Genomic DNA, 27072 nt, shown 5'->3' with positions numbered 1-27072 from the left:
CAGTGTGAGCCCATGATGACACTCACTAATCAGACCCTGTGAATGTGTTAATTGATGCTTTAGAAACAGGCTTTTTTTGGCTGTGGTGTGTATGTCACATTCCAGGAGTCCTGGAGCGAGCCTCAAGCCGACACATGTGACAAACTGCAGGGTTTTGCACTTCTGTAGCGGTTTCATTTTTAAAGGCTGCAGGTAGCAGCTTGGCTCAAACACAAATTATATATATTTCACATGCAACAAAAAAAAAAAACGATGGTTGGCCATCAATCTGGTGTTTTAAGTGATTGATCTCATTCCACTGGTTTAAAAAAATATATAAATATACTTTATCAATCCTGCAAGGGGAAATTCTGTTTACACTCTGTTTAATGGATTCTAACAGGAGTGAGGGGACTGTCCATAGGGAATTCTCCAGAGCAGTTTTTTGGGGTTCAGTACCTTGCTGGGGGGTACCTTGGCAGTGCTCTGGAAGTGGACTGGCACCTCTCCACTCTCCAGCTACCAGGCCAGTTTCTGGGACTTGATCCGACAACCCTATGGTTCCCAACCCAAGTCCCTACAGACTGAGCTTTTCTCTACTCTTGTCTGTGGTCTTGTCAGACTCTCAGCAGACCAACCTGAGAAAGTCAGAGGACAAAAGAAATAACTTTCAGACACAGACAGTGCCATCTAGAAATAAACCTTTTATACATTTAAGGCTCCAAAAAATGGACAACTATGGTGTGACAGTTTTGTGATCCATTTTCTAATGTTTCCACATGGAAGACTATTTAAAGACACTGTGAAAAAAAGGCTCAAATAGTAAAGTCTTTGGATAGAAAGAGGGATTTAGAAGCAGCCTCGGTTTGATCTGCAGCCCCAAAGCAACATATCGACAGTGGCAAAGCATTATTGATCAGACCAGACTGAAATATCTCATTAACTGTTTGATGGATTGTGATGACATTTGGTTCAGACGTTAATGTTCCTCTCAGGATGATTAATAATGGCTTTGATGATCGTCTGACTTTTCATCTTGGGCCTTCACCTTCATCTTACAATGTAATTGTAAAAATTGTGAAATACTTTAATCCAGTTGTACTTTTCTATTAGCAACATCTGTACTTTGTGCTTACTGGTGATACCTAACATTAGGATGATGAACTTTGTTCCACCTTATCCTCATCACATTAGCTATGTTTTTGTGAGCATAATAGCGTAAATGTCTAAATGGCGCTGTTAGCATCTCTGAAGACTTTTTAACCAGCCCTGTCCTCCTCCTTCTCCTCCTCAGTGGAGCTCCGGGGCGTGCTGCTCCTCACCGTCCTGCAGTGCTGTTCGGTGGCTCGATGTGGCTGTGAGCCTCGGCTGGTGAACATCGGTGCCGTGCTGAGTCAGAAACGCTACGAGCAGGTGTTCAAAGATGCAGTGAGCCAGGCCAACACTCTGTATGGGAAAGACAAGTTCAAGATGAACGCCATCTCCGTCACACACAAACCCAACGCCATCCAGATGGCTCTGTCTGTCTGTGAGGACCTCATCTCCAACCAGGTGAGGGCGCTCTGCTCTTCCAGTCACGTGACTCAGCCTTAGGTGTTCATTATGTGTTAGAGTTCAAATGAGATTTGTTTAAAAGGGTTTTTTGGTGAGAAACTCTCCTCCTCTCCCTCTCTCACTCAGATACTAAATCATGCAAAAAGAAAATGTTAATGTTTTGAATGTGTGTTGCAGGGGCAGCACAGTGATTTATAGAAATGTCATGAGATAGAAGTTTACAGAGCAGTCAACTCTGTTAGTGTTGATATGCAAGCTTTAGGCTCAAATCTGAGGGCAGTATATTGATCTATTTCCTGGTCCTGCATTTCAGAATTTGTAGTTGTATAAAAAATTTGAATATTAACACCAGCACTGATGTGTTTCATCACAAAATAGTTGTCGCATTTAGATTCTAACTTTAAAACATGATGAACCCTTTAAAAACTAGCCTCTTGTAGTTGCATTATAATATTTGAATTGCTCTTAAAGAGAAAAAGAATTGTAGTTAAAGCTTGAATTCTTTTTAACACTGAGAGCTAATACAACTCTTTAGTCTATTTAGTGTTTGTGTTTAAATACCGCCGTGGCCGCTTTATGCAATTTTATGTGCAATGTCAAAAATGGTGAAGTTATGGGCGGCTTGGGGCAACAATGACTGAGTGCAGGGAGATGATTGTTTGCAAAATGTATCTTAAATAAAACAATAATTGCCAGAGCATTGATTTCATAATGTTTGATTTGCGAAGCGTTTACTGCAAGAAAAGAGTTAGCAATGATTCCTACATGAGCACTGGATTTCTATAGATGAAACTGAAAACAGTGTGGCCCTCTGCTGGATGTACAAATGAATGTATTGAATATATTTTTCCCCAGAAATATCTATTGTTGTGTCAAAAAGTCTTTTAATAATTGGGGTCGCCGGTGGCGCAGCGGCAGTGCGCGCGACCCCATGCATTGAGGCTCAGTCCTCACGCGCGGGCGGCCCGGGTTCGCGTCCGGCCTGTGGCCCATCTCCCGCATGTCTCTCCCCACTCTCCCTCCCTGATTTCCGACTCTATCCACTGTCCTCCCTCTATCATTAAAGGCAAAAAGGCCCAAAACAAATCTTTAAAAAAAAAAAGTCTTTTAATATTAACCTCCTTTAATCTTTAATCAATGTTGCTGACATTGAATTGACCTTGAACGTTAGGTTGCTCTTGAGTAAAAGAAAATCCTCCAAGATCTCTGGTCGGCTTTCTGCTGCTCAACTCTGCACGGATCAGGGCCGTCCGATTATTTCGCTGGATGGGACTTTAAAAGGTCAAAGGATTTTCTGTTGGCTTGGAAAAAAAGGATAAAGAAATATAAAGTGGCTACTGATCAGACTTGATACATTTAGCTGACTTTCACTTTAAACATTCTGCTCAATCATTTACATATGGATTTCTATTGAGATAAAATATCTTTTCAATCTTTATAGAAATATTTTCGAATCCATAACAGATCATGTTTGTGAGTCGTGCACTCCAGGCCAAGACTCTTTACAACAGAACATAAAGAAGTGATTTTCACAGCTGCCGAGCTATTAAGAGTGATATTTATAGATCATTTGTTTTTCCAGTTACACTGTTGACATTGGAGTACAGGTTTGCAGACATACAGGTCAAATAACAAACTAAATCTTAAATCTTAACGGCCTGTTTCCATTGACAGCACCATTTGTACCGTCAGTGGCCATGCCCTCAGTTTCAGAGCGCTTCTCAGTGGCGCTCATTGTTGCTCGGTTACTAATATTAACTTCTGCTTGCCTCAGTGTGTCAGTGCATTTGATATTAATAGCGTTGAATGATTTTCCTTTATTAAAGTAAATATCACCCTGAAAATATGTGAACAATGTAAATAAATCCTGTTCTCTGCCGTTGTTGTTGACAAAGCTAAGCTAGAAGTCCCGCCCTTCTTGATTTGGATTAGTGGGTGTTGGAGAAGTAAAATTGACCAGCGCACAATGTTCCAAAAGAGTAACAGAGCGCTGTGAGCACAACAACAACAAGCAGCTGACGCCGTTTTGGTAGTCTCAGGACGGATGTTAGTAACGACATGAAGAACAGGCTGCAGCTCCTGCTGTCACAGACCAATCACTGGCCAAAAGCCAGATCAGGAACACAACACAGGTCCCACATTTGACCACTTTAATCTTCTTTAGTGTCAGCCCAAAGCCACAGAGCACTTCGTTTACACTTCTTTGCTGATGAAAAACATTAGATCAATTGTGTTTTATAAATCCTTTGAAGTATTAAATGCTAATTTTCTGTCCAAATATAGTGACAGTTAAAGTGCCACTGTTATATCATGGTATGCAAGTAACCAGTGGATGATGTCTTTATCCACGTATCCACCGTATTTGAGAAAGTTGAGATGCAAATGTGAGTGCAGCTGGACTGTCTTTTCTGAACCACTGAGAGACTTTATCGATACAGAGTCACAAACGAAAGAGTCAGAGCCTCAAATGCTGCATCCTTCACTAACATGTTCCTTTGTAGAAGAAATTAGGCCAACATGGCGTCAGCGTGTCAGACAAAGGCTTTGTTTTAGAGAGAGCGCGCGAGAGAGAGAGAGAGAAAGAGAGAGTGAGAGAGATGGACCACAGATTATCATCCTCTCTCTTGCTGCAGAAACATAGATGTAATCCGTCCATCCTCCCAGTGGAGAGATGGACGGATTATAGAGACATTTACACTCGCTTTTTTTTTCTCTCATTCTCAAACACACACACTCAGACACACACACACACACACACACACACACACACACATTTTTGCTTACGTTAATATCATACCAGTTATTTAATCATGTTTTATTCCAGGTTTGTGTGTGTTAATAAAATTGTCTGACTTTTCAGTACATCAAGGTGTTTGTGTGAAGAGGGCTTGCTGGAGTGATTGCACATTCAAACATGTCTTTGATGTGGCCTTTCAAAGTGAATCACTCACCAATTCTAACATAGGTTTAGTTTAAAGCTCTGAACAGTTAATCACTCACCCACTTTATATAGGTTCAATGAGCCTTAAAACTTAATCACCTAAATGGTTTTCTACTTAAAATGAATTAGTTACGAGACTAGATGTCAGGTTGTGATAAGAAACAGGTAGGAAGTGTCTTCCACTACAGATTGGAGAAAGGATTTGGGAGTATGATGCACCAATGAGAGAAGGGGAACCAAACATCATTTGGAAAGCTGCCCCAATTGGAGGAAGGAAACCTCATAATTATGCATTCTTGAATGCATAATTTGGTTACATATTCTCTGTCTAGTGTATAAAAGGGTTCAGGGAAAGATAGTCGGGGCTCAGACTTCGCGAACTGACCAGGTATCTGTCTGTTGTCAGGGACACGTAGTGTTGAACCCAGAGACTCTGTAACTTCTATTCTTGATTCATCGGGTTAATAAACTCTGTTAACCTGAAAGAGACGCCTCCAGTCATTCCTCTCATCCCATCAAAAGAATGCACAGAGAGATTCAAGGTAATTATTTAAAGGAGTCAGATTTCTATTTACAACATTTAGGAAAAGGATTAAATAGCGAACTTTTATCCAACTCTTGTTAATGTGTAAGTTGCGCAGTTGTGTTGTTGTGGAAGTTGAAGGTATTCCTTATCAGGTCCTTGTATGTTGTTCGTGTTGGTCTGGTATAAGGAATATATTTTTGAATAAAAGGGATTGTTTGTGAAACATGTTTTCGTCCTGTTTGTCTGATGACCAGAATCAGCCTGTTCTACTATGACTGGTGACCGGCCAGTCATAGTAGCTTTAGCCAATGAAACATAACAGTAAAGTAGATCAGAACACTGTGATTAAACGATTGCCTTTTCTTCTGCAGGTTTACGCCATCTTGGTCAGTCACCCTCCTCAGTCCAACGACCACCTGACTCCAACACCTGTGTCCTACACGGCAGGTTTTTACCGGATCCCTGTGGTCGGTCTTACGACACGCATGTCAATCTACTCTGACAAGGTAACTTTTATTTTCACACCTGCAGCAGCTTCCTGAGACTCCCTTGACTATGCAGGTTGTACAATATTGGGTCCAGTTGGAACCAGTTCAGAGACGCTCTCAGCTGTATGACTGAACTGGAAACACTCTCTATTTTGAAAACTCAACTGGCATGTGGGTTTCTGTCATATACAGAGATGAAATTACATATTGAAACATGAAATATTAGCTTATTTTTTTCTTTAGTGATATAATCTGATAGAGAACCTCAGCCGATCTCTTATTGGGAACAGAGTTCACTCACGACCGCGGCTGGTGCGTTCAGAGTAACACAGACTGTCATGTGTTGTCTTTAGGCTTCACTGAGTGCAGGTTGTACAATATTGAGTCCAGTTTGTCCCAGTTCAGAGACACTCTCAGCTGTGTGACTGAACTGGAAACCACTCAGGGTCTCTCTAAGCTTTACAATATTGATGAAATAATTCAGTGTTATCAGTCCCAGAATATCCAGCCCTCCACTTCCTCTCCAGTTTATTCCACAGGATCCAGAGAAGTGATGAAATATTCACGTCTCCATTGGTCAGGATTTCAGGTAAAGTCTGAGAATCCTGTTGAACAATCTTAAGTGCGTTGCCCCAGTGTATGGTACAAATGCATTTATAGTAGGTCTAACTCAAAAACTAGTAAGATGCAAAGCAGAGGGGAGTGTATTTGGTCTCTTGATTAATCGTAGGGTGTAGCTTGAATCAGTTCCTAAAGATCCATTTATCAGCTGCTACTGGATCTGTCACTCTGCTTTATATAAAAGATGTTGGCCTTTAAAAGAAAAAAAAAGAAAAAACCAAGAGCAGCCCAAGATCGTACTGTATAGGATAGGTCAGGATCCAATATATATCGTATGTGTGTGCCTGCTGCCTAACAAACCAGACAAATAAGTAAAGACATAAACATTTATGTATTTCTCTGCTGGATCACATATTCTCTGCTCCCTTGATAAGCATTTCTGTATCACGAGCATGAGACGTACATATTTCGGTGTATTCAGCTTTGGGCTGGAGTTTTAGTTTCACATCTGCCCTTGCATAACAATGCAGTAGTTCTGTGTAATATAGGGTTTAAGCATCACACTTGTCATTGTGTTCATGTGCAACAATAACTTCACTTTATGGACAATGGTGGAGCAGTATTACTGCAAAATGACCCGGCAACTTTTTTGTTGCTTGTTGCAAAAGAGAAAAAAAGTCATATGACTGTGAACAAGTACAGCATGTGACACTGCTGCAGTTATAGGTCCTGTTGGTGGAGGGCTGGATATTAAGTTGTTTGAGCTCTATTTTAAGTGTTTGTATTACTTTTATCTGTGACACTCTGTCCTGGAGCTGGTTAATGCTGTGGCTACATCTGTGAGCTGTTAATGAAGTGGCTCAAATGTTTACTTGAAGCATCTACCTGCAGTGCATGTACAGTGTAGTGTTGTGTGAGTCGATAGGGTATTTGCTTTAAACGTTTGTGTATCAAGCCAGTGACAGTATACAGATTAAACGCACATCAGTGACACCGTTGTGACCCTCAAGTCTAATTCTTTGGTGTATATGTGCCCCTTTATCTGCATTATATCCAGTGTTCCAGATAATTAAAAAAATAATTTTTATAAGTTTATTGTACACTTTTACTCATACTGCAGCTTTCTGGTATAATTGCTGTATGTTTTTTATTTCACAGTACTGGAGAAAAAAGGTATCACCAATGCATTTGTTCATAGTTCATGTAAGACCAACTCGCCATGGGTGTTGTGTGCAGGTATTTGCGGCTTACACAACATTGGCTCTGAAAAATGTCAACTGATGTAAACAAGCAATGACAGTTGCATTGCCCTGCACACCAATTTGCAATAGGGCCCAGAGTGTTTGATTTTTCTCACCAGCAGCAGCTGTTCACTCAGATCGTCACCTAACTTAGAAATTAAAAGGTTAAAAGATCAGGTCACAAATTAGAAACAAAGCAGAATAAGACCTTCCCTGTCTTCCCTCCAGTGCTATCTGTCCATCATGATCGAGTTGTGGTTTAATTTGGTATGTCAGTTTTATTTGTATTGCCTGAATTCACACATGACAAATATCCCTCAGAGGGTTTCACACTGACTCATCTCACTTCACAAGCAAGTCTTTCTCATGATTATGTGTTAGGGGTGGGTAAACAACTTGATTCACTTAATTGTTCTTTTTTTTCATTGGACGATTTCAACTTTTTTCTCTTTTTGGCTGGGATCGATAATCGTGACGTCATATTTGTTTACAGGAAAACAGCTGACTTAAGCGGAGAGCAGCCAAAAACAACAACAACAAAAAAAGCAAACAATCCAATCCTTGTTTTCTCCAAAGCCCAGAGTGTTTCAGGTCAGGATTTCACTGTTATGGTGAATACGAATTGATCGAAGCCATCACAGCACACTTGAACTTGCCAGGTGTGTCCTGGAGTTTTTCTTGTCTTTTGATGACTGCTTCAAAAAGGGAAAAGGAAAGACTTCAAAACGTAAATGCTCGGGGCGCCGATAGCTCAGCGGCAGCGACAGCGCGCGTACCATGTTGCGAGGCTTTACTCCTCGCGCGGGCGGCCTGGGTTCGCGTCTGGCCTGTGGCCACTTTCCCGCATGTCTCTCCCCACTCTCTCCCCCCTTCCGACTCTATCTGTCCTATCAATAAAGGCAAAAAGGCCAAAAATAATCCTTTAAAAAAAACAAAAACCGTAAATGCTCTATGGCCATGACATCTGACAGTGACTCTCAACAGTCGCAGTGTCAGTCAATTTGGATGAAATGAATGAAGCTTTATTCAGAATCAGCTTTATTGGCCAGGTGTTTAATACATGAAGAATTTTTTTTCAGTAGCCTGTACTTTCTTTGTACAAAGGTAGAAAATTAAATTAGAAAAAAAAAACTCAAAAAAAAAAAGACGCAAGCTCATCCAGAGACATGTAGATCGCCCACTGACTGTCTATAAATTTGATGGTGTGGTGTGTTGATCATCCATAATGTGTTTGCATTAAAAGAGCAGCAAGTTTTACGCAAATCAATTCAAATATTTTAAGATGGTATAGATTTCAACACACTGTGATACAGATAACCAAGTAAAAAAATTCTGTTTTCCAGCCAGTGTTTCTAAAGACAAGGGGATTAACATTCGATTTACTGAACAACCTGTCTATTTTAATCCACACAAGTTTAAGATGAATAATTACTGGATGTGCTTTCACCTCTTCAAGTTTGAAAGACAGACTTTACAATGGTAACACAGAACCAAGGAGGAGCCCTCCTCTATCAGCTGGTCTTTGTATTTTACTGAGATGTATTTGGGGCTTGTTAACCATTCCAAATAAATGGTTTCATTATACTTTATGAAATACAAAAAAGGAATCTCCAATGGAAGAGAAAGGACTAGGCCATTTAAATTATAAGAACACAAGGTCAACATTGACCATTTCAGGTATTGACAAATCAAGAGACTCACCAACATTAACATACCAAGTCTTTTGATTCATGGGGAACATAATGCCCAATATATGATGCCCTGTTTAGCCCGCTGCAGAGCACCTGGTTGGAAGGCTGTACTGGGAAAACAGCTTTTAGAGGCAAGGCAATTTTATTTAAAGAGCACATTTCAACAACAAGGCAATTCAAAGTACACATCAAAAAGCATCATGACAGGAAAGAAAAGAATATTAATGGAACATTTTGAAATCACTGAAATTTTTAAAAATTAAAATATGTTCAAGTAAAATATAATTCAAATAAAATGAATTGAAGGAAAAAAAATAAAGAGAGTTAAAAGTTACAGTGAAAAGTACAAGATTAAAATCTTTATTATAATAGTTTAGTTAAAGGCAGCTGTAAACAGGTGAGCCTTTAAGAGGGAGACTTCTGAGTTGGACCAGTTTAAAAAAGATTCAATGGTCCTAAGTAGACAAAGAAGTGATGAAGAGTTCGACACAAATAATAATGTTATCTGCATAGATCAAAACTTTATGCACCTGTTCCCCTGCCAGGACACCTGGGAGCTCACTCGCTCCCCATATGGAATCTGCCTGTGGCCCTATAGCTAAACAACAGCAGAGGTGAGAGGGGCAAGCTATGTCTTGATCTTCAGGACCTGTTGTTTCTGAATTTCAGCCTCTGGGCATTTGACAAAGGTACTACCAAACCCTTACACCTCCAAAACTCTAAACAAATACAATCATTCAACCATATTGGTTGCCCTTTCTGCATCAAGAGATTTTGGAGATTGGACCTCAGCTATTGACAAAATAATATTTATTAGAAGAGAAAACCTCAACAGGTCAGGATTGATTAAAGAAGCAATACAAGTATTTTAAATATAATTTAAACATCCATCTGCATTAATTAAAGCTGAGGTGATCACTGATTAAAGTCTGCTAGCGTTAGCTGAGGTTAGCTCTCACTCTACATACGCAAGTAAATGTTGCAGATGTCTTACTCATGAAGAGAGACAAAATCAGCAGCTTGTGGGTACCACAACCGCAGCTACTTCTTCAGAGCATTCACAGTGTTTGTCAAGTGTTTATTCAGCCACTCATTGTGCTACTACTAGAGACATCTCGCACCGTAGGGAATGACCCTACTCCAGGATATCAATCTATGAAATGAGACTTGTCACCCACTTAACCAACAACACAGATGCCTGTCAGATGATCATCACAGTGAAAGTGACTTTGTGAAAAAAAAAATGCTGTTACAAGCTTTATTCTTGTTTTTGTTTCAGAGCATCCATCTCTCGTTCCTGAGGACTGTTCCTCCGTACTCCCACCAGGCTCACGTCTGGTTTGACCTGATGAGAGAGTTCAGGTGGAACCACATCATCCTGATTGTGAGCGACGACCATGAGGGCCGAGCTGCTCAGAAGAGACTTGAAACGCTGCTGGAGGAGAGAGAGACCAAGGTCAGTTAGGAACACACACACACACACACCTACACAAAGACACACACACACAGACACACACACACAGCCACACCTACCCCCCCCCCCCCCCCCCCCCCCCCCCCCCCCCCCCCACACACACACACACACACACACACACACAGTCCGTGTGAGGACGTGTCTGCTACAGGTCATGTCTTTTTATGTAACATGTAAGTGTTTTGCTCATCCAGGTATATGTGTGTGTGTGTGTGTGTGTGTGTGTGTGTTACCAGTTCATTCCTCCACCCACCAGACTGCAGGTTCACTTCTACAACCTGTCTGATCTTTAAATCGGAGCTGTACAGTTTTGGTGAACATATATATAATTATATTCAAGAAGAACAACAAAATTCACAAATTCAGCCCACGAAACACTTACTGGTCACTAAAGTGATGTCGTTCAGATTATGATTTAAGGCTGCTAACAGATCTCACATATGACAAGCAAGACAACACTGATTTGTTCCTAAAGTTTTGAACCAAGAAGATCAAGTAATGCATCAAATAAACACTGACAAACATCATTATTCTCTTTATTTGAATAGCGTTACTCAGAAGTTTCAGCTACAGAGATAAACGGTTGAAGGAATATCATAAGAAGCTGAATAAACTCATGTCGTACTGAGTTAAAAGATAAGTTATAAAACCGTTATTCCAAAAGCAATTGTGCATTGGAAAAGGCGTTTCTTTTTTCCTTATGCTATTCTTTAATATTTTGGACATCCTTTTTAGTTAAGTAAACAACGCTTTGCTGATCTGATCCCTAGTGGTTAGAATGTCATACCTCAACCTCAGCACTGTGGTAGACATCATATAAAAGCAGCAGAGTGACTCAAGTTGTCAGTTAAACGGATGGATTGACAAGGTAGCCATTTAGCCCTGATTGAAAAAACATTAAGCTTATAGGAGGAACTGACCATTGAGCCCCACTACCAGCAGGCAGCGTCTTTAGTCATCCAACATGTCCAGATTTTGTTTCCAGCATCAGTTCGACCTCTCATAAATTGTTCAGTAATAGCTGCCATGGAAAAATTAAACCGTGCAGCAGCACTTTAAAAATGAAGAACAGCCCTTATGTAAGGTATATCTGTGTGCTCATCAGCCACAGTGAAAACATTAAAATCCTTAAGAAACAGCCAGACACAGATAAATAGATATCAGCCAATCATAAGGGCTCTATGGGAACATCACATTAGTTTTTAGCTCGGAGGTTTGTTGGATTATAGGCTCAACGACTGTTTGTAGAATTGAAACTGCTCTCTGTTCACCCCCCATCATCCTCCTGGCTTCAATATTCAATAATACAGCTTCTCCTCCATCACTGTCTTTTTTTTTCTTCTCTGTTCTTTTTTAATCTCCACCAAGTGTTTTTGTGTGATGAATCTGTGCAGCTTGTTAGTCAGGAGGATATGTGAGGATCTTGTCTTCATGTTTACATGAATCATAGAAAAACCTGTTTCTTCAATTCTATGTTTCTCAAACAGTGTCAGTGTTATACCTCAGATCTTTGGATGATGTGGGGTCTTGATTTTTGTTGTCGGACCCCTCGTTATTTTAACTTACAATGTTATAATTCAAGCATGGTGTTTCTGGTTTTTCACAGTTGGAACTGTTGTCATAGCAATTTTGAAAAGCAAACAAGAAGATTCAGCTTGAAGTATCCATACTGTTACCTCCATTTAACACTAAAGACAACATCCAGAATTTGTTTCAGTTTTTGACTTTGTTGAAGACGCAGTGTGTGGAAACGTTATTCCTTTGCACCTCAATCAATTTGCCATAAGTGATTAGTGTGCTTATTTCCTTTGGGTTCTGCTTGTGTGGAGGAGTCCTTTGGATTATTTCCGATGTCTTGGGTCCTTCTCTGAGAGTTCCAAGTTTCCCTCTACTTAACATCCAGAGAGTGTTTGTCTCATCTTTAACCCACTGCTGCAAAAAGATCTGATTCAGCTTAAAATCTTAAAAACACAGAAATCAAAATGCGAACGTAACAAATAAGTCGAGAAGACATTTAAACAACACAAACAATACAACACATTGGGCAGATTCTCCTCATTTTTTCAAAATATAAAATATTTTTATAAAAGTTATCGTATCCACTGTTATGATCATTCATCTTTAGCCATATGTAGTTCCAGTCTGATGCCCTGATATTTTTTCAAGATTTTTTCTTGTGGTTTCATAAATGTACCCTTCCAGGCATGTGGCTTGACTGCAATGTTCATAGTGTGATACCAGATTTGGCCACTTTACTTACTTATGATATACTGTATGTTCACACTTTTCAGTCACGTGGCCGGCACGAAGGCTTGGAGGGCAAAAAGAGCTCAGAAAGTTAACAATGGCGATGAAACACACTGTGGAGCTGCAGCGAAGGGTTGATTATATTCCATTACTTTAAAATGATGCATGTGATGTTCACATACAGTATATCTAGTGAAGAATCGTTCCCTCTGCAGTGAAAATCATGATCAATATGAAGTGCTAGCAAGCAGTAGCGTCAGGATCACTCTAAGTCAGTGTTCTGGGTTTATAATGTTAGTTAAAAGGCAGTTATGTTTTGATCAAGTTAACAATATTTTATGGCAGGATTAGGAGAGGGCTTACAACCAAGAGGGTCCCCTAAAAAACGGGTTAACATTGCTTGACACTGGGACGGACTCCGTAGCGTGCTGCAGTGGGAAGCTTTTCATGCCTACCAGTGGGCGGTCCCACATGTGTAGTGTCACAGGAAAGCTTGAAGGGACAGTGGCCATGAAACACAACCACACATTCATCCACAGTCTCTAGGTAGCCTGGATTGTAAAGTCAGTGTAATCATTTTATTTTTTAGAAAAGTCTTCTAATGACCTCAACATCACCCCTTACAACCAAAACAACTACGGTATCTGCTTTTTATTGCTTATTTTATTATACCTCTTCAATTTTATTTTTACATTTTTACATCTATTTCTACATTTCCTACTGCTATATTGTCTTTAAGAGCAACTTTAACAACCAAATCTTCCCCCGTAGAGTAATAAAATACTGTTTCTGAAACATGGTGGGAGGTTTCTTGATAGGTCAGAAAGTAAGACACTCACAAAACCATAGTGAAGATATTCAGTGAGCGAAAACATTCTGTCATGTTTCACTTAATCATTTTGAAGATTATTTCACTTATTCACATTTCAGTTAAATATGTTCAATAAAAGTTATTTCTGTGTAGTCTTGGTGGAGTTTTTTAATTTATTTTTTTTCTTTTCCAAGTTAAATTTCTTTTGAGGGGCTTTGGCTTTTCTCATTTTCTGACAAAAAACAGATTTTTCTTCCTTTCGCTCTCTTTGCCTCTTTGTCTGTCTTTCTGTCAATGTCATCTTTTAGTTCTTTACCTCCATCTGTTGTCTGGCTTCTCATCATCTCAACAATGAAGGAGCTCGGAGTCAGAGCCGTGCAAACACACCTCAGCTGTTTCTGCCTTAACTGTCGACCCACCTCAATGTTAAAGTCACTGTCTGTCTTCCTGTCGTTCCACGAACAGATGGGCAGAAAGCATTTATAACAGCTTTATATATATAATATATCAAAGCACCAGAGTGATTTTGTTTCTCCTTAATGCAGAAAGATGAAAACAAGGTTTATACTGTAGTGACACCTGCCTGATCGGTTAATCAATAGGTTGATCTGCAAAATATGTCTTCACAAATACATCCACCAAAAGTTGTTGACATGACCAAAGAAATTTATTGAGATTCAGCCGAAGTCTTTACATTTGTCTTTTCAAGGCTGAGTCGAAGAGTTGGGTGTCAATAGGTTTGGTTTGTTTGGTGTTATGGTGTGACTGCAGGGTTTTAAAAAGTTTCTTTTTTCGCTAAATATTTGTTTTATTAAGAATAGATAAAACATAATAAGGTGGGGGTAGATTTACATGGAGGTCATTTTTTTTCGTCAAAGTTGAGAAAATCTTGTAGCCAAATTCTCAACCCTTTTTTTCATTTAACCCTTTAAACTGTGCAAAGGTTTGTTGAAAATAAGCTTGCATGAATGGAGCTTTGGTCTGTAATACAGTAGGTGGTGATGCTGTTAAGTGATGGCTGTCATAAAGGTCTATGTGGCAGAGAAGGTAGTGTAGGATCTGTTACGTCAATAGCTTGAGTATGAAGGGCCCTGTGACAGGTTTGGTAACGTTTCAGTAAAGGGAAGGTCTCTTCATTTAAAGGTCAGTAAATAAAAAGTCCCAAATCGAACGTTCGGAACATGATAATGTCAAACTTGTGAAAAGATTCAACCATCAATGTCAACAACTGACAAATCAAATCAAATCAAGTTCTATAACGACAATTATTATGACATTGGAGCTAATCTGATTAGGGATGGGTACGAGTACTCGTCTTTGATTCCATTATTCGAGTAACACTTAGTTTCTCCTGCACCTTGGTAAGCGTTGCTTTCAGGTATGCTTGAACTCATAGCGTTAAATGTGTAACCTGGCTTTCTGTTTTCACTGAACTGAATATATGGGATATTTTGTATACTGTATAACCAGAGATAGTTGATTATTCTACTATTTATTTTAAGGATGCCTGTATAATCCAGGCTCTTATTTGAGAGTGTTAAGCAACCCAGATTGATGTCCAATAAAGCTGCAATAACGACAACTTGAATGGAATTGAAGCGGCTGTTGTTAAATGAATGCATTTTAAATTTCTGTTTTTGGCTTTATTCATATTTATGTTAAAACATTGGATATTCATGTTATTTTACAGGCACAGAGTTTACGATTGTGTTTAAGGTAAAAAAACAAACAAACATATTTTGCGGGTTCTCGAGTACTCATTCATTTGGTCATTCAAGTACAGGGATTACTGTAAATTTCCATCCCCCAACTCTGATAATAAAGTAGGATTTTAAAACATATTCTTTTCATGTTTCAAGTAAAAGAAGGTGTGTATTTATAAACAAAATACATAATAAACAGCTCCTGAAAATGGTTTATAGTTTAATAAAAACATTGCTTTATTTTGGGGTAATTAAAGTGAAAGGCCTTAAGTCCAATAATTACTTCACAAATGTGGTGAAGTTGTACAATGAATTAACCTATACCTCAAGAAGGTCTCCTTAGGGTAAATACCAGTAATTGTATACTGTATGAATATGTGCAGAAATCTATCTGTATTCATTCCTCTCTGCTGCTGCTGCTCTCCTCCCATCACACTGGAGAAACAACAACCCTCAAACTGATTGTTTAATGTTTCATATGTAGACTTTTGTTTTTGTAAGAGCTTCTGTGAATACACGTCAGCCAGCGTTTATTTGCACAGCTCATTTCAACAAGGCAAAGTGCCTTACATAAGACAACAAAGAAACTGCAGACAATATCAAGAGACAGAAGATAAGTAGATAGATTAAAAAGATGACAATAAACGTTAGTTTTCAGACAAAGGCATGGGGACACATTGGGATTGTCCAAGTGGTAAATATATGTGTTATCTTTGATTTTCTCAGAAATGGTAAAATGTAAATCCTTCAACAATAAGTAAATACTTTCCACTAGCCTCCATTGTCATTTACTGATGAAAACTTCTTAAATCCTGATCTCCACAACTGAAATGGAATTAAAGACTTCTGTGATGTTCAATCTGCAGGATAACAGCCCTGACTCCTCTGCAAATTAAAATCAGCAAGGCACACTGAAAGTAAAAATAAAACGCAGCTCAGATGAGACTGGAAAAGTTTGGGAAAGTAAAAATGTTGTTTCCTGTGTCATGGAGGAGCCACAGTGAGACTCATTAATGTTAGAGGAGAGCCATGAATATTACAGCACATTAGTTAAAGTAGGTGAACAGAACTGCAGCGCGCCTGTTGTTTCTGAATTAAACATCCATCTTAGCGATGCATAATGAAATAAAAATGAATACGGCAGCAGGCTGCTATACAGTTACAGCTGAAACACACTGTACGAAGACGAGAAAAAAAAAAGTTTCTCTTCGATGTTTGATCTTAACTGCAAACTCTTAAATTATTAATATGAACTAAACACTGGGGTAAGAATTCTTTTAAATACATGTTGAAAATAAAAGTTATTCGCAACATTTCAAACTGACCTTCACACACACAGATATTTAAACAACGACTCGGCATGATCTGTTTCGTACAGAACCGGCTAAATCTTAATCTTTGAAATAAAACATGCGATATGATCAGCACCACACTTCTGTTTTCAATCATCTTCACCCTAAGATTACATTTTTTTTACTTAATCTGGTGCGAATCCTGACTCATAATGCTTTAGAAGACAACACTGTGTGAAAGCCTGTAGCTAATCAGACTTTAAAATATCTCACTGAATTCTGTTGACTTTAATATATACTTTTCTTTTGAGATGCAGAGAAAACCTAAGACCTGGAACAGAGCGGCATGACATTATTACCACACATGTAAGGTCAAAGAGGATTATTGCTGCACTCTTATTTAATTAATTTACATTTGGCTAATGCTTCATATTCTGGATAGCTAACATCTAGCATGCTGGCCAAGCAGGCGACTTTCTTATCTCAGTCCTTAAGAAGTTCATAATTATGTCCTATTGTCGGATAAACTGGAGTGTATATATAAACCGTGTGACCATACAAGAAACAAACAGTTAGATTTAGTAGCTATTACACATGACCAGGTCCAAACAGTTAGTCAAACAAGAAGAGAAAAGCTTCATAAAGTGTTGTGTGAGTGTGCTGTTCGGGGACTTTAGGTCAGGATGTAAATTTAATGAGATTAACATTTGGAGCGGATTGAGTGGAGGACTAATGGGACGCTCTGCCGCCACACTGGCTTAGCATCAGAAGTTACCAGAGAAAGTCACAGCTCAAGTCACAGCTCGGTACATTGTGCTTTGATAAAATCGAATTTGACAGAAAAATGAGGTAGGTTTTATACACCAGTCTGACAGCTAACTGAGGTTTATTTCTTTTTTAAATGCCTCTACTGACTGTTGTCTCAAAATGTTGACTTACAGTTTTTATTCTTAAGTTGGGAGGTAATTATAACATATAATGTAATATATTTGAATGACTCCAAGAATGTACTGTGTAAAGTCTGAAGTGAATGTCAGATATGTGTGAAGACATGCAGCTAAATGCCTTAAGACTTGTTAGTTAAAACCTGGTTTGCTATCAGTGAAGAATGATGTTTTTTCCAGGCTGCATGCTAATTTAAAATACTGACACCTAAACTTACAGGTCCCATGTCATAATAATGATAATGCAAACAGTGCAGGGTTCAAGCCAATATAATTAGGGACATGATATCTCGCTAATAAAATGAGGACAAAGCTAACAGGCCCTAGAGCCATATCATGCTAACAGATTGGGGCTAAAGCTGGAAGATCTAAAGTCATGCCAGCAAACTGAGGCTGAAACCGGTAATATCATTTTCACAATGTATTAAGTGAACAAAGAATTGGTTACACAGCCGCAGCTGTCAGATTGACATGCTGTTTAGCTGAAATAGACCTATTTTCAGCTCTGTGGTTGACTAATCAGTTCAAAATGCTTGTGAGAACAAGCATCGGAGTTTGACTGTTTTTCGATTCGCTTCACAAACTGATTATTTGGTTCTTTTGTTCTGCAAAAGCTCTAAAAATAGAACGTAGCTTGATCAGAGCAGCAGATAGATTATTTGTGATGTATTTTTATCTCCCAAACTAAATATAACTGAAGAAATAAACCACAAGGTCACTGTGTTAGATGGCATGGACAGACAGGCAGACAGTCTGTGATGTGTTTGTGCGCTCTGGCCTCCCTCTAGTCTCCTGATTCAAAGCAAAAAAACCCACCATTTTTTGAATGCTTTACTGCCCCTCATTTTTTCTGACTGTCTATAATCTTCTGTGTCTGCATATTTTCTCTGTGCACATTACTCATCAGACTAAAAACAGGAACTATGAAAACATCGACCAACAGAACTATGACTTCAGAAGAACACCCAAGGTATAAACTTGCATGGTCAAATGATGCACGCCGCCCAACCAATCTCTGAGCTCGCCCAGTCGTAGCAAAACACCAGTTAGCCCCACCCACCCAAAACCAACCCGGCTCCAGAGATAGACGCTTATCCTGGTGGCACGTCTTTTCTCCACCATCCCTTTTCTTTCTTTTGATTTTTTCATGATTCCTGCACACTAAGAATGGGTTTACACTCGCAGGAGAGACACCCTTCCTTTCCCTCCTCTCCTTTTTTTTTCTCCATGTGAAGGGTTGCATGCGGCCAGGCTTAGGCTAGGCTCTGTCTGCAGATTTAAGGAACACCACCCACCAGGATCCTCTCACTCCTCTGCAGCATCAAACCTCCTTTTCTTTTACTTTTGAGAATTGAACCTGTTTCTCCTCCTGCAGCCTACTCCCCACCTCCCTCCTTCACCCCCTCTGCCTTCTCTCCACTCAAATCTTTTTTTAATTTGCGGTTGCATCAGCGCGCTCTAACATGCACGTCCCTGATTGGTTGGTTGGTTGGAGTCTTGAAAGCGCCTCAGTTTGCATGTGCCACCGCACCACCCACAACTTTTTGCCCTTCTTTGTATTCAAGCTTCGACTTTGATTTTTATTTCAGTTCAGCAGATCTTGAACACTTTTTGTCTCCTTTTTTCGCCCCGCCCTCCTCTGCCCGTGGTAGTGTGGGTGAGAGGGAGCATGGTCGAGGCTGGGGGATTTGGGGTGGGTGAGGGAGGGTATATGAGCAGCAGAGCTAATAATGTGTGCTCTATGATGTTTCCTGTGTCGTCGTGTTCTACTGTGTTTCTCAATGTCCTACAATGTGACCTGTCGCCCCGCGCTGTGGTGGACCTCCAGGCGGAGAAGGTGCTGCTTTTCAGCCAGGACACCAACCTGACGTCTCTGCTGCTGGAGGCCAAAGACCTGGAGGCTCGAGTCATTATCCTCTCTGCTAGGTTTGTATAACAGAGGAAGTACATGTGGTTGCTAGGGCATTACAAGGGTTTTAGCAGGTATTTGATAAGGCCTTCTTACAGGTCATACCATTGTAGTTTGTATTCAGTTGCTGAGATTGTATCATCTTTGTAGCATCTTCTAAGTTATGAGGTGTTTTCCTAGGGTGTAGCTGGTTGCAGGGATACAGGGGTAAGAAAAAGTAAATTGATGTTCTCTGTTGATTGGATGTGCCATGTTGTCACACAAGTACGGTAATGTGATATTGGGTTGTCTGTTAAGATATTGACAAGACATGCAACAAGACAAAAGACAGGAAGTCAAGGGTTAGTTTTAAGGGATTTTGTCGCTGGTAAAAAGGGAGATCTGACAAGCAAAGACTGGCTCTATCGAGGTGATCATATTTGGAAAAGCAGACTAAGCAACAGACATGGAGGGGTTCACATAAGATACAAGTTGACACTCTGGCTAGCTTTGTAAGCAAGGTGCACCTGTATTTTTATAATAACTGATAAGTTAGTTTGCAGATTTTGAATAGACAATAATTTACAAAATGATCATCATACTATGGAAAGGTTTATTGAGGTATACAACTAGTGGACTTTCTTTTTGGTACAATCAGACATCTTTTTGCTATGATGTATTTGGCTTAACGGTAGTTCTTCAGCGTTTAATATGAGATGTATTGTTTTGGTATGTTTAAGATCATTAGTTTTTACGTCTTTGTATGGTGCATTTGTCAGTTTTTAAGTGTTGTTCTTTAGGATTTTCTAGGTGATGGTTATGGAGAGTTACGACTGTAGATTTGCAGTTCTGTTTATAGTTACACTGTGAATGAAACACCTAAAGTGAGAGAGGCTACATCACTGTTTACCTTTGTGTATTTGCAGCGAGGACGAAGCTGCGGCTGTGTATAAAGCAGCCCGTCAGCTCAACATGACTGGCTCTGGTTATGTCTGGCTTGTCGGAGAGCGAGAGATGACTGGCAAAGCTCTAAGTGAAGCACCAGATGGTATGTTAACCTCTGCCTCCTCTTCCTCGCCTCTCGCCTTCTTTGCTTTTCTTCTTTACTACTCCAGAAGTCTTTCTCAGTCTCTATCTCTCAGCCCTGCTTCCATCCAACACTCAAGATAATTCTCAGCAAGGGCTCAGAGTTTTGCATATCTTTAAACTTTGGTCTTAGGAGGCATTTTCGACGATTTAAAGAACATTTATCACATTTGATAGCTAGACATAGCAGCCTATAATTAAAATAAAGACATTTCTTACTGAGAAAAAAGTCTTCAGGAGCCATAAGACTTTATTACTGTATTTCTGCATTTGTATTTTTAGGTTCAAATTAGAAGACTGAATTAACCACTTCAGACTGCAAATGATGTCATGCTGTTGGTCACTTAAAAATAAGTTTCATGACTTAGTTCACATTCAACTCAATTCCTTTGCAATAAGCAGAATTTCCTGGGAAATGAGGAATCCGAATGTAACATGCGTTCACTAATAGGCAAAATCTTGCTGACAATAATGTTGACATTTTAAATACGCTGAGATAATCCATTCCTGATGTCCATAGGTATTCATTTAACGCTGGACGATTTGTAAGAGACAGTGCAGTGTGAAACAAGATATCTAATGTTTGATTTAAACTCCATGTCCATGTAGGACACCCCTTCATTCTGAAGAGGCTCCACCCCGAGGGTACTCCAAAATAAGAGCGCTTGGGTGAATTGGATTGTCCCTCAAAGCTTTCAAAGAGTAATTAATTATGGAACTTTACTGCAACAAATCTTTTTTGAAGCAGACATTATTTCACTTGTAGTGGGTTTCCAGTTTTCTGACGTTGTTTGGGGGATTACTGTGTCGCTAGGTGGGAAATTTAAAGGCAAGAATTTAAGGACATCAGCTGTTTACTCATGAAAAAAAAGGAGTGTAAAGACTACTGCTTTTTCGATTTTGCATTCTTCCTATCCAATCATGGCTTTAAAATGTTTGGATGGAATCATGGCCGCTCTCCATATCTTTTTTTTCTCTCGAGTAGTGCTGTAGTTCTCTGATGAAGGACACTAATCCTCATCACAGCCATTTAGCTTCTCAGCATCCTGGTGTGTTTCTCTTTCTGGTTTTCTTCTGACTGCTGGTTGAACGTTTAAACATCCCTTGAAAAAAAAACATGTTTAAAGGTTCTTAACCACTGTTTTCTTTTCTGGCTCATTGTAACTGTGGCTTTAAATGTGTCTAACATCTTTTTGTTTGTTTCATCTTCTATAGTGTGTGTCGTCCGCCCGCCTGTCTGCCCGTTCTCACAGTAGACAAGCCAATAACATATGCTGCCGAACAGGGGGGTGGTCGGGGTTAAGCTTTATTCAGGTTCGGTGGGGTGGGGGTGGCTGTTGCTAATCAGCTAATGTCGCTGCGGTTACCTTGACGTGTGTCTGAACGAACAATGGTAAGATGCCGCCGCTGCTTCTTATTTCCTGCTTGATGCTTTGCCCTCTGCCACTGGTCAACAGAAGACCTGTCCACGGCAACACTGAACCTGCCCTGATAGAGAGGATGCGGGGGTTTATTTTAACCAGCAGATTACTCAGCCAGCCAGAGGACTACGTGATGTATACACTGTGACACTTGCAGTATGTGCACAACCCTCTGCCACTGATCAAGGCCTGTTTAGTTCTATGGAGTGAAAAGCAACAACAAATCACCAGTTTCTCTGTTTGACCTCACTATAGGTCATCTACACGGGAGAACATAAAGTAAGACCAACTTCTCTAGAGTCAAAAGAAATGAATCATTTTTGGTGATTTGGATGCTCAGAAGTACTGTAAAGTGAAGATCGCTGAAGTGAAGGTACAACTATAAAATTGTAAAGACAGCTGAGCGCATTAAGACATTCAACAATTCATAAATAGAACTGTGTAATAATTCAACGAAAAAACACATTTTATTTGACTTGACAAGTTAAAATATAGGTTCAAAGAGTCTATAAACCGAAACCAAACCCCTCATTCTGTACATTTTTAACATTTCGTGTTTCTTTCTGGCTGCTGGGTAATGGGCTCCCCGCTCTGTTGCTGTGGTTTTTATTTTGAGATAACATCCTCACCAACCAGCTGCTGCACTCTTAAAAAATGATGTGTCATTTTTCTACACATCTTTGTCCCTCCTGAGATCAAGATGTGTCAAAAAATTATCCATCATGTTCTTAAAAGTGTAGCCAGACTGCACTCTGAAAATAACCCTCAGCTGTTATGTCTCAGTTGGAGAAGTTTCAGGTTTCTTTTCAGGGGAACTGTTTCAGATTAAAGCCTTCACTTTTTTTTGAACTTTCACTTTCACACGTCTATTCCATCGCTTATCCAGAGATGTTGAAAACTCACGGTTTATTGACTTTCAGCCACATCTTTTCAATAGTTTTTGAGAACCACGTGGCAGAAAGCTCCAAAAGACATCTTACATGGTGACCTTGAGTTGAAAGCTGAAGCAGGAAATTCACAAATTCTGCCCCACATTTTCAGGTTTAAATGAAATATATTTGGATGAATCCAAACACTAGGTTGAGTTGTTTCTTACGATATGCTTTTGTCAGAAATGGAAATTTGAACAGTACCATCTTTTTGTCTGACAAATAGAATTACAAGCTAAAGGTCACAGGGTTGTACACGAGTAGGTTCAGAACATACATTGTTGGCAAAGATCAGCAACTTAGACGTCAATGAACAAATAAATCTGAACACAATCTAAGTTCAGTCTGATTGAGGCCATGTAAGCTTGTCATCGTTTAACTTATTCACTACTTTCTAAGTTGAGTTATCATCTTCCATTTCTGCATAACTAAAACAGTTTGTATTAGTTATTTAACATCTGTCATGTACTCAAGCCTAAGACCAGTTACTGAGGAACACAATGACATTAGTTGGTTTGGAAGGAGCTGAAGTATCTCGTGATGCTGTTGACGAGTGATGAATGGACTATCTTAGATTGAGAGATAGGCAGCTGTATTGATGCTGCATCAACATAAAAATCAAGAAACATTTTAAAGGAAGTGAAAAAGGTAAAGCACCCGTGACTGTCAATGAAGTTTAAACTCTGAGCAAAGGTATTAAAAACAGGAAGTGAACAGAAATATTGACTCACCTGTAGTTGAACTGGATACTAACAGCAGCTCGACAGCTTTTCAAATGAACAATTGTCAACTAAAACTATTCAGGGGTTGTTTGGACTGCAGAGCTGTTGTGTTGGACTCCTTTGGCTTAAACAAGCGCTTGTGTTATTATGTCTGCCTCCTCTATGAGTACAGTTTGATAGGATTGTGCTCTGGTTGCTTCTAAAACGAATCCCTCAAAAGAAACCTATACAGCAGTACTGTGACATTATGGATTTTGATGTTGTTTTTTCTTCACCAGATGCTTGTCACATGATAAGGAAAGAGTGTCTGCATTTGGCGCTCTAACTTACTTAAAACCAGCTTGATAACACTGTTAGTATTTCCCATCCAAAGCATATTACGCTTCAGTGGAATTCATTCGTTGGAAATAGAAACACAAGTGAACTGTTACCATAAGTTTTTTACTTCAGCTATGCCCATCCTTCTTTACAGATGTGAGCACCCATTTTTTTTTTGTTTTAAGGGAGACAGGGACATGTATGTTTATTTTATTCAGGATGCTCAAGTGTTGGTCATTTGCATTGGTGAGGAGGTGACACTTATTTAAACTCCTTCATTGTTAAAGAGAGATGTCAGCATGTTAGCTTTTTGTACTTAAGGTTTTTCCTGAGAGAGGTGTGATTGGAAAACCAAAACAAGTAGGATAAAAGTTGTAGTGGTTGAAAATATGTCATTTCAATACACTGTGTTTTTAAACTAGCCGTGTCCTGCTTTTGAAAAGATTACATAGCTTTTCTTTCATTTGAGGGAGTGATATAAGGCAGCTGTAACTTACTTTAGTAATAAATTGGGGAAAAAACCCATTACTTTTGATGGTAATTTGAAAAATGTGACAGATTTGTTTATCTGTACCCAGCAGTTTAAGGTGGAAATGGGTTTACCCATTGTTATAAAGGATATTTGGCCTAGTTGTTCCATTTCCAGTTGTCTGGATTGAAGTTGAGTTGGCTGTTTTCACATTTCATTTGTAGTTGCTGGTGTTTTTTTGGTACTTTGAAGAAGCAACTGCTCTTTGGGATTTCATCTGTAAGTATTTGTGCTTTCAGCTGGAAGTTGCTCGTCTGCTTCTCTTACTTTTAAGGAAGAATGTGAGGAAATATGTTTGTGTTGTCAGTGGAAAGTAGTGGCATCTGTGGGAAATTCAAACAGAATTGGCTGTCACTTCACACGGTTTTCAAAAGCTATTGTTTATGAGTTATTTCACAGAGGTTTCTTTGGGGAATGCTAACAGTGTTAGCAAGCTGTTGAAAAGAAGCTGGAGGATAGATGCAGACACTTTCATCACTGTGTGACAAGTTTCTGCTGAAGAAAAACAACAGACACAGTTCATAACGTCTCAGTGAAGCTTATTCTGTCCTGAGAGACAAACGGCTGTGATTCTCAGAGTGAACTCCCAGCATGCAGTTTGGTATTACTGAACAATGAGATGACGCCTGAAGCCCTGAGTGTGTGCCTGTACGTGTGAGAGTGTTTGAATGATTACACTGAAGCCCTCTTTTAGTTACATCTGTAAAATTAAAGTGTACGAGAGTTTGTTTTTTTTAATTAACATGTCTGTACGAATGAGGGCACATTCAGTCTGCAACCTCATTAGCTCCCTGCCGTGTGTTTTACCTCTCTCTGCTGTGTGTGCGTGTGACTGTGTGTGTGTGTGTATGTTTTGTGTGTTTTGTGTGGTGTAGGCCTGCTTGGCCTCCAGCTGATTAACGGTAAAAACGAGTCGGCGCACATTGCGGATGCTGTCGCGGTGGTGGCTCAGTCCCTGCAGGAGCTTTTCGAGAAAGAGAACATCACGGAGCCGCCGCGGGGCTGCGTAGGAAACACCAACATCTGGAGGACTGGACCGCTCTTCAAACGGTCAGTAGATCCTTCACCTGCCCTACAGGTGAAATAGCCATCTGGAGCATTGCTAAGGATGTAGTTACAGAACAGAGTTAAACTATCCTTTTTTGACTTGTGTCTCTTCTTTTAGTTTATCCTACAAATTAATTATTTGGGAATCACTTTACTTGTTTTTACTTAAAACTAAAAACACCTAAAGAAATAATTTATAGCAACATTTTGAAACGTGAGTGAACATGGCAGAGTAACAGCAGTCAGAGCAACTCCAGATTTTGAATAGTGTGCAAAAATCTTTGATTTGATCAGAATTTTTCAAAATGGATGTTGCTGATTAAGGTTTTCATTTTGGGGAAGTGACACAACAAATTAGATACTGTCACACATCTTTGACAACCACTGGATCAAAAACCTGTCTAAATGCATTTCTTAAGGGAGTATTACAGATGAAGTTAGTGGACGTTAGTAGGTGGACGTAAATTTGTGATTGTTTTTTTCTGACAAACTTGGCTTAGGAAATTAAATGTTATAAAAACTACAGCTCAATATCAGGTCAGTTAACTAATCTACTAAAGGGCCTTTTACTAAAAGTGTTTGTTTTCCAAATCATTTACTTACAGAGCTGAGTACCCAACTGGACAGTTTTTAGAGGCAGTGAAGGAAATGTTATGTGACTGCTATGCATTCAGCAGTTTATCCAGTTTGAGTTTCTGATCCTCAGCATGAAGTCTTTTCCTCCTCCTTCAGCTTGGGAATCAGAATCTGAGATGCTTCACTGATCTGATCTGGCTTCTGCTGAAAGTTCTTCTGACACAACTGGGATAATGAACCTCTCTGTCACTGCTGCTCTCCTCTGTGTGACCCATTTAGACCATCAAGTCCAGTCAAATCAGTTTTATTTATGTGCTCCACTACTACAGACAGTCCCACAGCAGCATCAGCATCATGTGACATGTTCTCACTTTTAGTTGGTTATCCACATATCCATTGAGCTGATCTTGTCTCCGCTGGTTTCCGATTGTCTCCTAAGGGTGTTGATGGCATCCAAGTATCCCGATGGTCTGACGGGACGGATTGAGTTTAACGATGATGGCGACCGACGCTTTGCTACCTACAGCATATTAAACTACCAACAAAAACCGGGTCGCCTCATCCAGGTTGGAGTCTTCAACGGATCACAGGTACAGTACACCTGATTACACATCTGGTTATTCTACTGATTACACCTGGTTTTACACCTGATTATTCAAGGTTATTTATCTTAATATAACTGGTTATTCACCGAGTTAAAGCTGGGCCTTCAGGTGTAAATTAAAATCCAAACTGAAAGAGTTTGTACACCAAAAACCTGAAAAGTCAAACACATAAAAATATTAAGACTTGAGATAAATGGATGCTTATATTGCGCTTTTCTAATCTTCTTACTACCCAAAGCCCTTTTGCACCCCAGGTGTTATGTCATCAGAAGTAACTAATCCCATTCATACACATTCAAACAGGTTAAGTGTCTTGCTTTAGGACACTTCGGATATGCGTCTGCAGAAGCTGGGGATTGAACCCCCAACCTTTCATTTGAGAGAAAATCAACCCTACCAACTGAGCCACAGCCCTCCTTATGTACACTTTTCATTGTTAAACATGGTTTCACGTTTGGAGAATTTGCTTGGTTGCACCAAGATAAACACATGGTTAGAC

General features: G+C 39.6%; 1 protein-coding gene across 3 annotated transcripts in view; it reads left to right on the top strand.

Moving 5' to 3' along the window:
• grin1b (glutamate receptor, ionotropic, N-methyl D-aspartate 1b) overlaps window positions 1-27072 on the top strand; it is a 53522-nt gene that overhangs the window by 3080 nt on the left and 23370 nt on the right. For 2 of the 3 annotated variants that reach the window (XM_079349349.1, XM_079349351.1), the window contains exons 2-9: window positions 1274-1530; window positions 5372-5506; window positions 10261-10437; window positions 18360-18422; window positions 19281-19378; window positions 20267-20388; window positions 25221-25395; window positions 26408-26558. In XM_079349349.1, coding sequence (XP_079205475.1) covers window positions 1274-1530; window positions 5372-5506; window positions 10261-10437; window positions 18360-18422; window positions 19281-19378; window positions 20267-20388; window positions 25221-25395; window positions 26408-26558 — 1178 coding nt within the window. The remainder of the gene's footprint in view (window positions 1-1273; window positions 1531-5371; window positions 5507-10260; window positions 10438-18359; window positions 18423-19280; window positions 19379-20266; window positions 20389-25220; window positions 25396-26407; window positions 26559-27072) is intronic. The other variant, XM_079349350.1, reaches the window with a different exon arrangement.

Source organism: Symphodus melops (assembly GCF_947650265.1).
Source record: "Symphodus melops genome assembly, chromosome: 1".
NCBI classification, from domain to species: Eukaryota; Metazoa; Chordata; class Actinopteri; order Labriformes; family Labridae; genus Symphodus; species Symphodus melops.
This window is presented reverse-complemented; position numbering and strand designations above follow the sequence as displayed.